Here is an 18387-nt window from a genome sequence, read left to right on the forward strand (position 1 = left end):
ACTTACTTTTTCTATAAGATCCTGGAAGTTTTTCAAACTCAAATGTATCTTATCAAGGCTGTACAATTAATTTTAAGATTGTTCTAGTTGAATGTTTGATCCATGAAATTCAATCACTTGTCATAATTAATTGAAGCTAAATTAGTTATGAGAAGTACAGTATTTCTGGAAAATAGGGGACTCCAGCAAATTATTATTATTAGTATTAGTATTCCTTAGAATTGTGTAAGAAAATAAACACTTTCAAATTATGAACTGAATGAGTAAGCAGAGAAATCATGATCTTCAGCATGTAAATATTAAACAACAAAGTGCTTTCTATAGGCTTTGTCTATGAAATACATTTTAAGCTTTTTATTAGTAAATCTTTCTACTTTATGACAAATGAGTAGAAACAAGCAAAAGAATTATAAGAATACTATCACTATATAATAAAGGAAAAACTAAAAAATTCTGAGAATTCTAGAATGCTTTTTTATAGTTAAACATTTTGAACAAGTTTCTATTTTTCTTATTTTTTTTCAGTTACATGTTTTGGGGAAAGAACATCAGCTGTTTCTTTTGTATATTGCCCTAGAAATTTAGGAGATGATACTAAAACTAATTTTAGGGAATTATTATGCCAATTATACTTTCTTAAAAAAAAGAATATATCACTTTTTACATATTTTTCCAAATCTAATGTATAGCATCTCCAAATTGTATCATATTTTATTTCTTTTCAGATCAATATATGGTAATTTTAAGAACAATACATAGGTATCTCAAAAACTGTTTGACATTGTAATAGGTGAAATTTGAATTACATTTTGGTTATCAGTGTACATCTTAACAGAAACTTTGAAATTAAGTAACAGAAATGCTCTAGTGTACAAGACTATAGCAATACAATTCTTTAATCAACAATTTGTAAATAAAATGAATAATTAAAGATTTCAAATTTGGAACCTTTATAAGAACTCACCAAAGAGAAGGCCTGTGTGTAATTGATAGCAAGGATATTCCAGCACCTTTTGCAGCCTGAAATATCTTCCCTTCAACATCAATGCTGACTGCACTAGTACATTCGTCCAGCAGTGCATATTTTGGTCTTTAAAAACAAACAATAACATGTTAATAATTTTATTTGGATTACAGAATTTTATAGATATAGCATGCATTCAAACTTAAAAGTTTCACTTTTTTTCCTAATAATGGCAGTTTGTAGAGATTATTTCTTTCTCAATTTTTTGAGATTAATTTGTGTAGTAGATATATTTAAAAGTTCTTTGATTGTATTCTCCTGAAAATCCATCCATTTGATATTTATTTTAAAGCCAATTTAATTTTCTTTTTTGAAATTATATTAAGAACCCTTTATGATGTTCTAATAATTCTGGAATTTCTTATTTTACATATCCCATTTCTTTTAAATTTTAAGTTTTTCTGGCATATGACTATATAGTAGGTTCTGATTATTCCTCTTTATTTTTCTCCATTTTCATGATTATTTTTAAAAAATATTTGTTAATTTGCTTTTCCTTCCTTGTTTTAATCAATTTGGTTAAACCTTTATTTTTGATAGCCTTTTTCAAAGAACCAACTTTGGATTTTGTTCAGTTCTATGGTCTTTTTTTTAAATTCTCTAGAGTGGGAAGAACATAGAAGTAATATTTTGCATATCAAGATTTTCAAAGAGAAAAATTCAATCAAAGCCATAGCAAAACTATGAAGGAAATAAAGGCTCTTACCCTTCTTTTATTTTCTGAATTTTTGCTACCATGTTACTACCATAGTTGTGATTTGGGAAGCAAAACAGAGCAAGTGACAACTGTAGCTTCTAAAGAAAGAGTGAGGTGCAGTGAAAAGTCCTGAATTTAGAGTCAAAGGACATAGGTTGAAATCTCAGTTGAGTGACTTTCTGAATTTGAGCACATGAGAATATGTAGCAGACAATACAGAGTATAGGAACTATCTCACTGGAACAAGATAACAGCTAAACTAAAAGAGTACCATATTTCACCCAAATGAAAGTTCCCTAAAGTTTTTTTCTTCAGCAATCTGAAGTGGGTTTAGCTTTGCTATCTTCCTTCTTCAGGCTGGATATAGCTGCTATGAGTAGCAACAGAGTGATAGCAGAGAGACCAGTCGGGAACTTCTTTTTAAATATTCACACAGTGTAAAGCAAGAGTGAACAGGTGGGCCTGAGACCTTATGGACAGAATATGGAAATACCCTTCTACCAGCTTAAATAGTTTTTTATGGGACTACAATACAAAATGGGAGGATGAACAAAAGGGGAGTAGAGAGATAGAGTAGAGCATGTACTATGCATGGGTCAAGTTGAGGGCTAGCAATGAGACAAAGGTAACTGTCATGCTCTCTCATTGAGTAAAGTCTGCAGTGGAGTGGGTGAGGAGTGAACAAAAACTGAAAAAAAGGGGAATGGTAAAGACAGTATGAAACAAACTACATACTTACAAAGTAAGAAAAACATGAGAATGTTAGTAAAATTTTAGAAAAAAGGACCTGGGGACAGATAGGGAGGTATGGGGAGACAGAAAAGACCCATTGCAATAAGTGGTATTTGAGCTGAATTTTGAAGGAGGGAAAGTAAGCTAGAAGCTAGAAATAACAAGGAAAAGCTAGGTAGAGGGGACTTGCAAGTGCAAAAGCACAGAGAGGGGAATTAGTGCAAGAAACAGTAATAAGGGCAATGTAGCTGAATTGTAGAGTATATTAATTATATGTGTTCTATTATGGGGGTATAATTAAAATTTGGGAAAGGTAGTAATAGGTCAGGTTATGAAACACTTTATTTTTTAAAATAAAATTTCAGTGATATCTTTGATTTTTTACAAGATCAAAATTTCTCCTAGTCTTTCTTTTCCCCCTTCAAGAGAGTTTATTTTATATAACAAGTAATATTTTTATAGAAAAAAGTAAGAAAAATCAATCAACTCAATTAATACATTAAAAAGTATGAAAATATATGCATTATAAAACATATATGTGTGTGTTTGGAAATAAGCATTGCTGTATGGCTGTGTGATTCTTTTGTTGCTTTGTAAGATTCCATTTTATGACCTCGTTTCCATCTTGTAACTAACATGATGCAATTTTAATTTGTTGAAGAAATTTGCTATCTGGCTTTCTGGATACCCCCAACTCACCCAGCCACAGAGATATCTTGGTCCTTCATACTGTACATACTGATAAGTGACCATCTTTTGCTGGATTTTTGGAATAAAGTCATCATCATTGAGCTGTCCAAAATCAGAATAGTGGATGAGATTTTGCTTCTCTTACTCTTAAAGACAGACTCCTTCCCCACCAGCTGGAGATAACATCTTTAAAGAACACTAGAAAAAAGTTCACTCTAATCCCTACTCAGCAGTGCAATCACTGCCAGTGGTTATGTCCTACCTCAACTGATTCCTGATGATTAGTTTTTCTTTCCCACACCCTGGACCTATCCCACCCTACTTCAGATAGTCCTTCACTTTCCTCTTTTCTATTCCTTTGATGCTTGTGTTGCTGACCTTGTTTACATCCAACAAAGACCTCAGATAGTGGTAAATGTCAATGTGCCACTAAAAAAATCTGAACCAGATGGAGAGGTAATTAAGCCTAATCTGGATCAGCAGTATTTCCTTTTAGTTCATAAACCACTATTAAAGTTGAAACTAACTTTCCTTGAAGCTGCACTTTCACAAATGGAGTGGGACAGTCAGTTCCTCTATCACTCTGTCTTCTATAGAGAAAGCAAGGTCCAGGTCACTAAACTTCCTGCTTCAGTTGTGGAGCCCTTTCCCTTTAAAGTTTATGAGTCACTTGCAAGGACTAGGACCCTCAGCAACTGTATCTTCATGGCCAATTATCTTCTGTATTTACCAAAGAAATCAAGGGCAAAGAATTTAAACCCCATGCCTCAGTGATTAGAGTTCCCCTCCTATTGCGTTCCTCAGATCCAGGAGTCACTGACCAGGGTTAACAATAAGATTCAGATTTGATACCTGTACCCCAGTAGAAAAGTGTTCCTTCTCTATCATGATTAAGGAGAATATTGAACTCCAATCAATACATACACATTCATACTAGAAATACATATATTTATATGTATATTTATATGTGTAGGGGTATCATTGGTGATGAATATACACATACACGCATACATTATATATATATATATATATATATATATATATATATATTGCAAAGCATATATATGTATATGGATATGACATATTCATATAGGGTCTTCCAAAAGTCTTAGTGTATATATATATATATATATATATATATATATATATATATGTGTGTGTGTGTGTGTGTGTGTGTTTGTGTATATGTATGTAAGTGTGCCAAACCCTTCTTTGAGAAATACAAAGGATTTTTCCCATTCAATTGCTTCCCCTCTCTCTTAGATGCAATATTTTTATTTGTGAAGAAGCTTTTAAGTTTAATATAATCAAAATTATCTTTCATCCTTTCTAATTGCTTTTGTCCCTTATTTGGTTAAGAGTAAATCTCCTACTCATACCTGCTTCTCTTCTATTTAAAAAAAATAGATGTCACTTTTAAAATTAAAGTCATGAATTTGTTGTGAATTGTGGGATATGATTTTGACCTTAGTTTAATTTCTGTCAGATTGCTTTCCAAATTTTTCAGCAGTTTTTTTTGTCTAATAAAGAATTTTTTCCTAAGTAACTTATGTTCTCAGGTTTATCACACTGTACTACTAAGTTCCATTTTTCTTATTCTCCTTTACCTTTCTATTTTAAAATCAAAATTACATGGTTTTGAATTATCTTTCTATTATTTTAACCAAAAAGTTAAGATGACTGTACTTTATAATAAAGTTTGAAGATTAGAAATGCTCCTTTATTCCTTCTTTTTTCCTTATTTCCGTGGATACTCTAAATCTTGTATTTCCAAATGAATTTTGCTGTAGAACTGAGTTCTATAAAGTATCCCCTTGATCATTTGATTTTTTTTAAAATTGCAAATTGAGATTTATCTTTCATTCTCAAAGAAGAGCACAATATCAGGAAGGTGATGACATGACAAGCAAGTGAATTAGATTTGAGTGAGTGGGTGCTGTATCAGTATCACTTTATCCTCCTGAATCATCTGGTTTCAGGGGAGAGATATAAATCACGATGACTACAGATGGTCCTGGATAGAAGGCGATTTAAGTGACATGTCCAAGATCCCATAGCTAGTAAGTGTCAAGTGTCTGAAGTCAGAATAGAATTCAGGTCCAGTTTCCGGCCAAGATGGCAGAGAGAAGACAGGCACAGTTCTAAAGTCTCCTGATCTCTTCCCCATCTATCACATGAAACAAACCTCTTAAAAGAAATCCGACCCACAAAACCCACAAAGAAAAGCCAGGAGAAAGGACATCTACCTCAGGATTTGTCTCTGGCAGCAGCTTTGGCTGAATTTGGGCGGGTGAGTCTGGGCTCAGAGGGAGGATCAGCCCTAGATCAGCCAGATTAACAGCTGAATTGGAACCAGGAGTTGGAGGGCCCGAGAGCCAGACCTGCTGGATCAGCGGTGGGGCTGGATGACAGGGGCTTGGGTCCACGGGGAAGCAGAGGCACTGGTGTTGGTGCTGTCCCCCTGGAGCTTGGGGACCAGGCTGCGGGGTAGAGTTCTGATGCAGGAGAGCTGCAGACACCATCCTGGGCTCCTCTGGTCCCATTGCAGCTCAGACCTCCTCCCAAACAAACAAATGCAAACTACTTCTGCCTCAGGCCCAGGTGTGTGAGCAGAAGAACCAGCCCAGTGAGGAATGACCTTAGGCCAGGGTAAAGCCCACCATTGATTGAAGGCAAAAAATTCAATAGTTCCAACTCCTCCCTTCAAGCAAAGGTAGAAGGCCTCAACCAAGGTCAGACACTCCAGAGAAAGCAACCAACACCTCCTACTGGCCAGCCAGAGAAACTGCACCCAGTGAGTAAAGCCTTTAGCAATCCCAAGCCCAGGTGAACCAGCCCCCCACAACTCAAGGTCTTAGCAAAATGAAGAAGGGTCAGTGGAAAGGTGGAGCCATAGAAAAATTCCTGGAAGGGAAAGACCCTAACTCAGAGAGACCTGGAACCTCTGAGGAGAATACAATCTGGTCTCCAGCACAGAAAGACTTCCTTGAAGAAATAAGGAAGGAGCTTATAAATTTGGGAGAGACAATTAATACCTTGGCAACAAGAAAACAAAACCTTAGAAAGTAAATTGGACAAACACAAAAGGAGAATAAATCTCTCAGATCATCAACTGGACAACTACAAAATGAGAATAAATCTCTCAGATCCTAAAATGAGCAAATGCAGAAAGAAATTAATTCTCTCAAAACCTCAATTGGTCAAATGGAAAGCTCTTTCAAAAGTGGAATTGACCAGTTGGAAAAGGAGTTGCAAAAGGTTAATGAAGAAAACTCCTCCCCCCAAAAAATAATGGAGTCTACAGAAACTAATGACTCCATGAGACAGCAAGAGTCAGTTAAACAAAATCAAAAAATAGAAAAAATAGAAGCAAATGTAAAATACCTCATCAACAAAACCACTGACCTCGAGAACAGATTGAAGAGGGGCAACCTGAAAATTATAGGACTTCCTAAAAACATTGAAGAGAAAAATAGCCTGGACTTAATATTATAGGATCTAGTGACGAAAAACTGCCCTGATATCATGGAATCGGAGGGCACAGTAGTTATTGAAAGAGTACATCAATCCCCACCAGAAAAAGATCCTAAAATGAAAACACCAAGGAATGTTGTGTCCAAACTCCAGAATTATCAGATAAAAGAGAAAATCCTGCAAAGAAACAATTGAAATATCAAGGAGCCACAGTAAGGATCATGTAGGACCTGGCTGCATCAACATTAAGGGATCGAAGGGCCTGGAATGAGATATTTCAAAGAGCAAGGGAGCTTGGAATGCAGCCAAGAATCTACTTTCCTGCAAAGCTGAGCCTTCTCTTCCAGGGAAAAAGATGTATATTTAATGAAATGGAAGAATTTCAAAAATTTCTGATGAAAAGACCAGAGCTAAACAGAAAATTTGGACATCAAACAGGAGGTTCAAGAGACACATGAAAAGGTAAAAAAAAGGGGGGGGAGGCAGTAAAAGGAAAAAAAATGCAATCCAGTAACTTGAAACTGCCTATATCCCAGCATGGGGGGGAAAAAGATCCTCATAAATCTTGAGAATTGTAACTCTAACAGAGAAAATACACCTAGCCAGAAATGATGGACATTCATGACCTAACGATGAGACTGCTATCTAATGGGATGTAACTGGCTTTAACCCCACTTGGGAGAAAGACTCTAATAACTCTCAGGAATTTTGACTCTATTCGATAAAATATACTAAACTAGAAGGGACAGACACTCAGGATTTTCTATGACTTAGATAGAATGATCTAAAAAAACACTACCTCCTTAAAAAGGGGGACAGAAAGAGACGGGAGGAGGGAGGGGATTGAATGGGGTAAATCCCATTACACTAAGAGGCACAAAAAAACCTACGGTAATGGTGGGGAAGAAGGGAGCAGAGGAGAAACACCTGAATCTTCTTATCAGACTTGGCTTAAAGTCAACCTACACATACTCAGTAATCTTATAAAACATCTAACCTTTCAAGTATTAAAAGGGGAAAAGGGGAGGGAGGGGATTGAGAAAGGGAAGGGGAGTGGGGGGATAAAGGGGAAATAACAAAATGAAAGGAAGGGAAAAGGGAAAAAGGGAAAGGGGAAAGAAAGGGAAGGGTGTGATATAGAAGGGCAAACACACTGAAGGGGGTGGTATTCAGAAAAAAAATACTGGGGAATATGAATAAAGGGGGGGAAGGGGGAAAAATACAAACAGAGGGAAGATAGCACAGGGGACAATAAAGAATTAGTAATCATAACCTGGAATGTGAATGGGGTGAACTCTCCCTTAAAACATAAGCAAATAGCAGAGTGGATTAAAAACCAGAATCCTACAATATGCTGCTTAAAAGAAACTCATTTGAAGCAAAGAGATACATAGACATTAAGGTAAAAGGTTGGAGCAAAATATATTTTGCTTCAGCTGAAGTTAAAAAAGCAGGGGTAGCAATCCTTCTCTCAGACAAAGCAGTAGCAAAAATACATAGCGTTAAAAAAAATAAGGAAGGAAAATTTATCCTCCTGAAAGGTACCATAGACAATAAAGTTATTTCAATACTGAATATATATGCACGCAGTGGGACAGCACCCAAATTCTTAGAGGAGAAGCTGAAAGAACTACAGGAAGACATAGACAGCAAAACTTTACTAGTGGGAGACCTCAACCTCCTGCTCTCAGATCTAGATAAATCGAATCACAAAATAAACAAGAAAGAAGTTAAGGAGGTAAACAGATTGCTAGAAAAATTAGATATGGTAGACTTATGGAGGAAACTGAATGGGGATAGAAAGTAATAAACCTTTTTCTCTGCAGTACATGGCACTTATACAAAAATTGACCATGTACTAGGACATAAAAACCTAATGATCAACTGCAGAAAGGCAGAAATAGTGAATACATCTTTCTCAGATCACAATGCAATAAAAGTCATATGCAATACTTGGCCAAGGAGATGTAGACCCAGAACAAATTGGAAACTGAATAACCTCATTTTAAAAAATGAGTGGACCAAAAAACAAATTATAGAAAGAATTAACCATTTTATCCTAGATAATGATAATAATGAAACAACATACCAAAACCTATGGGATTCATTCAAATCAACTGTCAGGGGATATATTACAGCTCTAAATGCTAAATCAAAAGCAAAAAAAAACTATTGAATTAATAAATAAAACCAAAAGTTGGTATTATGGAAAAACCAATAAAATTGATAAACCTCTGGTCAGTTTAATTAAAAAAGAAGAAAGAAGAAAAACAAATTGCTAATATCATAAGTGAAAAAGGTGAACTCACCACCAATGAGGAGGAAATTAAAGTAATAATTTGAAATTATTTTGCCCAACTCTATGCCAATAAATTTGATAATCTAAATGAAATGGATGAATATTCACAAAAATATAACTTGCCCAGGTTAAATGAAGAAGATCTTAAATACCTAAACAACCCGATCTCAGAAAGAGAAATTCAGCAAACCATTACTGAACTCCCTAAAAAAAATATCCAGGGCCTGACGGATTCACAAATGCATTCTAACAAACATTTAAGGAACAATTGGTTCCAATCCTATATAAAGTCTTTGGAAAAATAGGGAAAGATGGAATTCTGCCTAACTCTTTCTATGAAACCAATATGGTAGTGTTACCTAAACCAGGAAGAGTTAAAACAGAGAAAGAAAATTATAGACCTATTTCCCTGTTCCCTGATGAATATAGATGCAAAAATCCTAAATAAAATCTTAGCAAAACAATTACAACAAGTCATCACTAGGATAATACATTATGATCAAGTAGGATTTACTCCAGGAATGCAGGGTTGGTTCAATATTAGGAAAACTGTTAGTATACTCAATTATATAAAGAACAAACCTATCAGAAATCATATAATCATATCAATAGATGCTGAAAAAGCTTTTGACAAAATACAGCATCCATTCCTATTAAAAAGAATAGAGAGTGTAGGAATAAATGGACTGTTCCTTAAAATAATTAGCAGTATCTATTTGAAACCATCAACAAGCATTGTATTCAATGGGGAGAGGCTAGAGGAATTCCCAATAAGATCAGGGGTAAAACAAGGGTGCCCATTATCACCACTAGTTTTCAATATTGTATTAGAAATGTTAACATCAGCAATTAGAGAAGAAAAAGAAATTGAAGGAATTATAACTGGGAAGCAAGAGACAAAACTCTCACTCTTTGCAGATGACATGATGGCCTACCTAGAGAATCCCAAGAAATCATCCAAAAACTACTGGAAACAATTAGCAATTTTAGCAAAGTTGCAGGTTATAAAATAAACCCTCATAAATCTTCAACTTTTCTATATATGCCTAGCAAGAAACAGCAGGAAGAGGTAGAAAGAGAAATCCCATTCAAAGTAACCTCAGACAATATAAAATATTTGGGAGTCTATTTGCCAAGACAGACTCAGAATCTTTTTGAAAACAATTATAAAAGACTTCTCACACAAATTAAATAACTGGGCAAATATCAACTGCTCATGGATAGCTAGAGCTAATATAATAAAAATGACAATTCTACCAAAACTAAACTATCTGTTTAGTGCCCTACCAATCAAAATTCCAAAAAATTACTTTAATGAGCTAGAAAAAATTGCAAGTAAATTCATATGGAGAAATAAAAAGTCAAGAATTGCCAGGAGCTTAATGAAAAAAAGAGCAAAGAAAGGTGGCTTAGCACTACCCGATCTAAAATTATATTATAAAGCATCAGTCATCAAAACTATTTGGTATTGGCTAAGAAATAGAGTGGTGGACCAGTGGAATAGACTAGGTGTAAAAGCAGGAGAGGATTATAGTAATCTGCTGTTTGATAAACCCAAAGAGTCAGGCCACCTGGATAAAAACTCCCTCTTTGATAAAAACTGCTGGGATAATTGGAAGTTAGTATGGAAGAAACTTAGATTAGACCAACACCTCACTCCCTTTACCAAGATAAGATCCAAATGGTTACAGGACATAGACATAAAAAACAATACTATAAGCAAATTAGAAGATCAAGGACTAGTCTACCTGTCAGATCTATGGAAAGGGGAACAGTTTATGACTAAGGAAGAGTTGGAGAACACCACTAAAAACCAATTAGATGATTTCGATTACATTAAATTAAAAATCTTTTGCAAGATAAAACCAATGTAACCAAGATCAAAAGAAATGTAGCAAATTGGGAAACAATCTTTACAACTAATCATTCTGACAAAGGACTCATTTCTAAATTATACAGAGAACTGAGTCATATTTTTAAAACAAAAAGCCATTCCCCAATTGACAAATGGTCAAAGGATATGCAAAGGCAATTTACAGATGAGGAGATCAAAGCAATCCATAGCCATATGAAAAAATGCTCTAAATCATTAATTATTAGAGAAATGCAAATTAAAGCTTCTCAGAGATACCACCTCACACCTCTCAGATTGGCCAATATGACCAGGCAGGATAATGATCATTGTTGGAAGGGTTGTGGGAAATCTGGGACACTATTACACTGTTGCTGGAGCTGTGAACTCATCAAACCCTTCTGGAGAGCTATTTGGAACTATGCCCAAAGGGCAACAAAAATGTGCATACCCTTTGACCCAGCAATACCACTACTGGGTCTATACCCTGAAGAGATGAGGAAAAAGGGTAAAAACGTTACTTGTACAAAAATATTTATAGCAGCCCTGTTTGTGGTGGCAAAGAATTGGAAATCAAGTAAATGTCCTTCAATTGGGGAATGGCTTAGCAAACTGTGGTATATGTATGTCATGGAACACTATTGTTCTATTAGAAACCAGGAGGGATGGGATTTCAGGGAAGCCTGGAGGGATTTGCATGAACTGATGCTGAGTGAGATGAGCAGAACCAGAAAAACACTGTATACCCTAACAGCAACATGGGAGTGATGTTCAACCTTGAAGGACTTGCTCATTCCATCAATGCAACAATCGGAAACAATTTTTGGCAGTCTGTAAAGGAGAGTGCCATCTGTATCCAGCTAAGGAGCTGTGGAGTTTGAGCAAAGTGCAAGGACTATTCCTTTTAATTTAGAAAAAAAACAGATATCTTATTGTCTGATCTTGTTACCTCTTAGACTTCTCTTCTCTTCTTTAAGGATATGATTTTTCTCTCACCACACCCAATTTGGATCAATGCACAACATGGAAACAAAGTAAAAACTGACAGAGTGCTTTCCATGGGGTTGGGGGGAGGGAAGCAAGATTGGGGGGAACACTGTAAAACTCAAATAATATCTTTAATAAAAATAAATTTAAAAATAAAAAATAAAAAATAAAAAAAATAAAAAATAAAAAGAATTTGGGTCCTCCTGACCCAGCATTGGCACCATCTTGCTCCAGGTAAATTTACTTTGTGGGGAGAGAAAAGAGGGATATAGAAATATGTAAGACTCAAAAACTTACAAAAATATGAATGTTGAAAACTATCTTTGCATATAATTGGAAAAAATAAAATAAAATTGCATTCAAATAGAAAAATATCACAATGTTACAAGATGTCTTATGATCAGATAATAATTAACCTTTTGAGCATTTTTTAAAAATTATATTGACATGGTCCAGTCATAAGCATTGACTATTATTCCTGCTATTTAAGTTCTTTGGTTCTTTAAAGAGGATTTTGTGATTGAATCTGTACAAGTATTTTGTCTGTTTTAGTAGACTGATGTTCAAATATTTCATTCATTTCTTTTTATTTTGAATGGGGCTTTCCCTTCTATTAGATTTTGTTTTATGATTGTCTCTTGGATCGTTATTATTATTATTACTATTATTATTATCATTATTCAAACATTTTTTAAAACTTTGGGGCCAAAGTAGATCATTTTGTAATCTCCAAAGATGCTGAAGCTATTTTCTTTGTTAATTACCTAAGGTTTTCTAAGTAAACCATAATCAACAAATAGTGACAGTTTTATCTTCACTCTGTTCATCTTTATAATTTTAATTTCCTTCTCTTATAGCTATTGGTAATATTGCTATAATTATGTCAAATAGATAGTATGATAATTGGACATTCTTACTTTATTTCTATATTTACCAGTTGGGGAGGGGAAGGGAAGGGAAGGAAGTAGAAAAAAGTGGAGTACAAAACCTACAAATAAAGATAAATATTGAAAACTATCTTTGTATGTAATTAGAAAAAATAAAATAAAATAACATTGCATATGATATTTGTATTTCATTTTAGACAGATGTTTGTATAATATTTAAAAAAATGGTTCCTCTATGCTAATACATATGAAGTATTTTTAAAAGCCAAAATTAGTATAATAATTACTGATGGTAATGTACCTATTGATATAATTTTCTCGTTATGGATGTCTTTATTTTTGATATGATTAATTACATGATTGGTTTCCTAATGTTGAGTTAGCCACATCCCTAGTAGACAAGTCAAATAGATGATCTCTTGGTGAATTGCTATAGACTACTTAACAGTAGTTTTATTTTTTTAGGTTTTTTTTTTTGCAAGGATTTTGCAAGGGTTAAGTGGCTTGTCCAAGGCCACACAGTTAGGTAATTATTAACTGTCTGAAGCCGGATTTGAACTCAGGTACTCCTGACTCCAGGGACGGTACTCTATCCACTGGGCCACCTAGCAGCCGCCTAGTAGTTTTATTTTTTAAAAAATTAAAATTTATATTAATTCTACTGGTCTACAATTCTCTCCTTCTGCTTTAACCTTTCCTAGCATTAGAACTATATTTGACAGATAAAAAAGGACTTGGAGAAGGCAGTTCAAATCTGACTTCATTTACTTAATAATTACCTAGCTGTGTGACCTTGGGTAAGTCACTTAACCCTATTACCTTGCAAAAACCAAATAAATAAATTAAATAAATAAATAAAAAGGCTTGGAGAATGCTTTCTTTCTGAGTTTTAAGAATCACTTGCTTAGTATAGTTACTAGTTATGTTTTAAAAATTTAACAGAATTCTCCTGTGAAATCATAAGGACTAGGAGGTTTTTTTTTCTCCTATTGGTATTTTCTTTAAGCTTTTTTTTTTTCTGGGATTGGGTTAGATAAGATCTCTATTTAATCTTCTCTTAGTTTGAGTATTTTATATTTTTGACTGTATTTCTCTCTTTTGAGGTCTCAGTTTTATGTGTATGTAATATATTTTATTAAAAGATAAGAGGCTATAATTATTCTTTTTATTTCTGATTTTGTTATGATTTTACCTTGTTCATTTGCTATTTTGTTAGATTGATTTTTAAAAAATAAATATCAAAAATTGTTTTTACATGTAACTGAGGAAAAATAAATACTAAATAAATTTTAATTAAGTAAATTTTCTGAGTCTTGTAGCTCTCACCCCCACCCTAGTTTTCTTTTGTGCATCACTCTGTTTCCTTGATCATTGCTATTCTTGCCTTCCCCATGACCAATTTTTCCTATTTGCCATAAAAATTTCCTCTTTATGTCCATACCTTAATACTGCTCTGGATGTTAGTTTTCCCCAGGGATTCCACTTTTCCTGAGATGGAATGTTCTTTCACTGAGACATAATATTCTCTTAGAGGGAGATGTCCCTATAATCCCCCTCCCCTAAATCCCTGAAGATTATATCTCAGAAGTACCCTAAGTACTTCCTCACCCAGTGAATTGAAATTTTCACCTTTCCAGAATCCTATAATATGCTGCTTACAAGAAACTCATTTGAAGCAGAGAGATACATTTAGAGTAAAAGATAAAAGGTTGGAGCAAAATATATTTTGCTTCAGCTGAAGTGAAAAAAGCAGGGGTAGCAATCCTTTTCTCAGACAAAGCAGCTGCAAAAATAAATAGCTTTAAAAGAGATAAGGAAGGTAATTATATACTCTTAAAAGGTACCATAGACAATAAAGTGATTTCAATACTGAATAGATATGCATCCAATGGGATGGCATCCAAATTCTTTGAGGAGAGGCTGAAAGAACTACAGGAAGACATAGACAGCAAAATTCTACTAGTGGGAGACCTCAACCTCCTGCTCTCAGATCTAGATATATTGAATCATAAAATAAACAAGAAAGAAGTTAAGGAGGTAAATAGATTGTTAGAAAAATTAGATATGATAGACTTATGGAGGAAACTGAATGGGGATAGAAAGGAATATACCTTTTTCTCTGCAGTACATGGCACTTATACAAAAATTGACCATGTACTAGGGCATAAAAACGTAATGATCAACTGCAGAAAGGCAGAAATAGTGAATGCATCTTTCTCAGATCACAATGCAATAAAAGTCATATGTAATATTGGGCCAGGGAGATATAGACGCTGAACCAATTAGAAACTAAATAACCTCATTTTAAAGAATGAATGTGGAGCCGCTAGGTAGCGTACTGGATAAAGCACCGGCCTTGGAGTCAGGAGTACCTGGGTTCACATCCGGTCTCAGACACTTAATAATTACCTAGCTGTGTGGCCTTGGGCAAGCCACTTAACCCTATTTGCCTTGCAAAAAAAAACCTAAAAAAAAAAAGAATGAATGGACCAAAAAACAAATTATAGAAAGAATTAACCATTTTATCCTAGATAATGACAATAACGAAACGACACACCAAAACCTATGGGATTCACTCAAAGTGGCATCAGGGGATATATTATATCTTTAAATGCATACATGAATAAATTAGAGAAAGAGGAAATCAATGAACTAAATATGCAACTAAAAAATTAGAAATTAGAAATTAGAAAAATCCCCAATTAAATACCAAATTAGAAATTCTAAAAATTAAAGGAGAAATTAATAAAATAGAAAGCAAAAAAATATTGAATTAATAAATAAAACCGAAAGTTGGTTTTATGAAAAAATCAATAAAATTGATAAACTTCTGGTCAATTTGATTTTAAAAAAAAGAAGAAAACCAAATTGCTAGTATAATAAATGAAAAAAGTGAATTCACCACCAATGTGGACAAAATTAAAGTAATAATTTGAAATTAATTTGCCCAACTCTATGCCAATAAATTAGATAATCTAAGTGAAATGGATGAATATTTACAAAAATATAAGTTGCCCAGGTTAAATGAAGAGGAGATTAAATACCTAAACAACTATATCTCAGAAAAAGAAATTCAGAAATCCATCATTGAACAGAGTAAGAAAAAATCTCCAGGGCCTGATGGATTCACAAGTGAATTCTACCAAACATTTAAGGAATGATTGATTCAATTCTATATAAACTCTTTGGGAAAATAAGGGAAGATGGAATTCTGCCTAACTCTTCCTATAAAACCAATATGGTGCTGACACCTAAACCAGGAAGAGTTAAAACAGAGAAAGAAAATTATAGACCTATCTCCCTGATGAATATAGATGCAAAAAATCTTAAATAAAATCTTAACAAAACGATTACAACAAATTATCGCTGGGATAATACATTTTGACTAAGTAGGATTCATCCCAGGAATGCAGGGTTGGTTCAATATTAGGAAAACTGTTAGTATACTCAACTATATCAACAACAAACCTATCAGAAATCATATGATCATATCAATAGATGCTGAAAAAGCTTTTGACAAAATACAGCATTCATTCCTACTAAAAACACTAGAGAGCTTTGGAATAAATGGACTACTCCTTAGAATAATTAACAGTATCTATCTGAAACTATCAACAAGCATTATATTCAATGGGGAGAGGCTAGAGGCATTCCCAGTAAGATCAGAGGTGAAACAAGGGTGCCCATTATCACAACTACTATTCAATATTGTATTAGAAATGTTAGCTTCAGCAATTAGAGAAGAAAAAGAAATCGAAGGAATTATAATTGGGAAGGAAGAGACAAAACTCTCACTCTTTGCAGATGACATGACGGTATACCTAGAGAATCCCAAGAAATTACCCAAAAAACTACTGGAAACAATTAGCAATTTTAGTAAAGTTGCAGGATATAAAATAAACCCTCATAAATCCTCAACTTTTCTATATATGACTAGCAAGATATAGCAGAAAGAACTAGAAAGAGAAATCCCATTCAAAATAACCTCAGACAATATAAAATACCTGGGAGTCTATCTGCCAAGGCAGACTCAAAAACTTTTTGAAAACAATTATAAAACACTTCTCACACAAATTAAATCCGATTTAAATAACTGGGCAAATATCAACTGCTCATGGATAGGTAGAGCTAATATAATAAAAAAGACAATTCTACCAAAACTAAACTACCTGTTTAGTACCCTACCAATCAAAATTCCAAAAAAATTACTTTAATGAGTTAAAAAAAAGTTGTAAGTAAATTCATATGGAGAAACAAAAAAGTCATGAATTTCCATGGATTTAATGAAAAAAAGTGCAAAAGAAGGGGGCTTATCTAAAATGCCCTATCTAAAATTATATTATAAAGTATCAGTCATCAAAACTGTCTGGTATAGGCTAAGAAATAGAGTGGTGGACCAGTGGAATAGACTAGGTACAACAGCAAGAAATGATTGTAGTAATCTGCTGTTTGATTAAACCCAAATAGTCCAGCTATTGAGATAAAAACTCTCTCTTTGATAAAAACTGCTGGGAAAATTGGAAGTTAGTATGGAAGAAACTTAGATTAAACCAACACCTCACACCCTATACCAAGATAAGATGCAAATGGATACAGGATTTAGACATAAAAAAAATACTACAAGCAAATTAGAAGATCAAGGACTGGTTTACCTGTCAGAAAGGGAAGTGTTTATGACTAAGGAAGAGATGGAGAGCTTCACTAAAAACAAAGTAGATGATTTCAATTACATTAAATTAAAAGGTTTTTTGCACAGACAAATCCACTGTAACCAAGATCAAAAGAAATGTAATAAACTGGGAAACAATCTTTACAACTAATGTTTCTGACAAAGGACTCATTTCTAAAATATACAGAGAACTGAGTCTTATTTTTTTTTAAAAAAGCCATTCCCCAATTGACAAATGGTCAAAGGATATGTAAAGGCAATTTATAGATGAGGAGATCAAAGCAATCCATAGTCATATGAAAAATTGCTCTACATCATTGCTTATTAGAGAAATGCAAATTAAAGTTTCTCTGAGGTACCACCTCACTCCTCTCAGACTGGCCAATATGACCAGAAAGGATAATGATCATTGTGGGAAGGGTTGTGGGAAATTTGGGACACTATTACATTGTTGGTGGAACTGTGAACTCATCCAACCTTTCTGAAGAGAAATTTGGACTATGCCCAAAGGGCAACAAAAATGTGCATACCCTTTGACCCAGCAATACCACTACTGGGTCTATACCCTGAAGAGATGATGAAAAAGGGTAAAAACATCACTTGTATAAAAATATTCATAGTAGCCTTGTTTGTGGTGGCAAAGAATTGGAAATCAAGTAAATGTCCTTCAATTGGGGAATGGCTTAGCAAACTGTGGTTGTGTCATGGAATACTATTGTTCTATTAGAAACCAGGAGGGATGGGAATTCAGGGAAGCCTGGAGGGATTTGCATGAACTGATGCTGAGTGAGATGAGCAGAACCAGGAAAACACTGTACACCCTAACAGCAAAATGGGGGCGATGATCAACCTTGATGGACTCACTCATTTCATCAGTGGAACAATCAGGGACAATTTGGGGCTCTCTGCAATGGAGAATACCATCTCTAACCAGATAAAAAATCATTGAGTTTGAACAAAGTGCAAGTACTATTTCCTTTAATTTAGGAAAAAAATCGGATATCTTATTGTCTGATCTTGTTATCTCTTATACTTTATGTTTCTTCCTGAAGTATATGATTTCTCTCTCATCACAC

At 34.1% G+C, this 18387-nt stretch overlaps 1 protein-coding gene across 6 annotated transcripts in view; it reads right to left on the minus strand.

The window, feature by feature from the left end:
* Nucleotides 1-18387, minus strand: part of ABCD2 (ATP binding cassette subfamily D member 2) — a 177112-nt gene that overhangs the window by 11757 nt on the left and 146968 nt on the right. For all 6 annotated transcript variants that reach the window (XM_074194855.1, XM_074194863.1, XM_074194861.1 and 3 more), the window contains one exon: nucleotides 965-1090. In XM_074194855.1, coding sequence (XP_074050956.1) covers nucleotides 965-1090 — 126 coding nt within the window. The remainder of the gene's footprint in view (nucleotides 1-964; nucleotides 1091-18387) is intronic.

Source organism: Macrotis lagotis, chromosome 7, assembly GCF_037893015.1.
Source record: "Macrotis lagotis isolate mMagLag1 chromosome 7, bilby.v1.9.chrom.fasta, whole genome shotgun sequence".
NCBI classification, from domain to species: domain Eukaryota; kingdom Metazoa; phylum Chordata; class Mammalia; order Peramelemorphia; family Peramelidae; genus Macrotis; species Macrotis lagotis.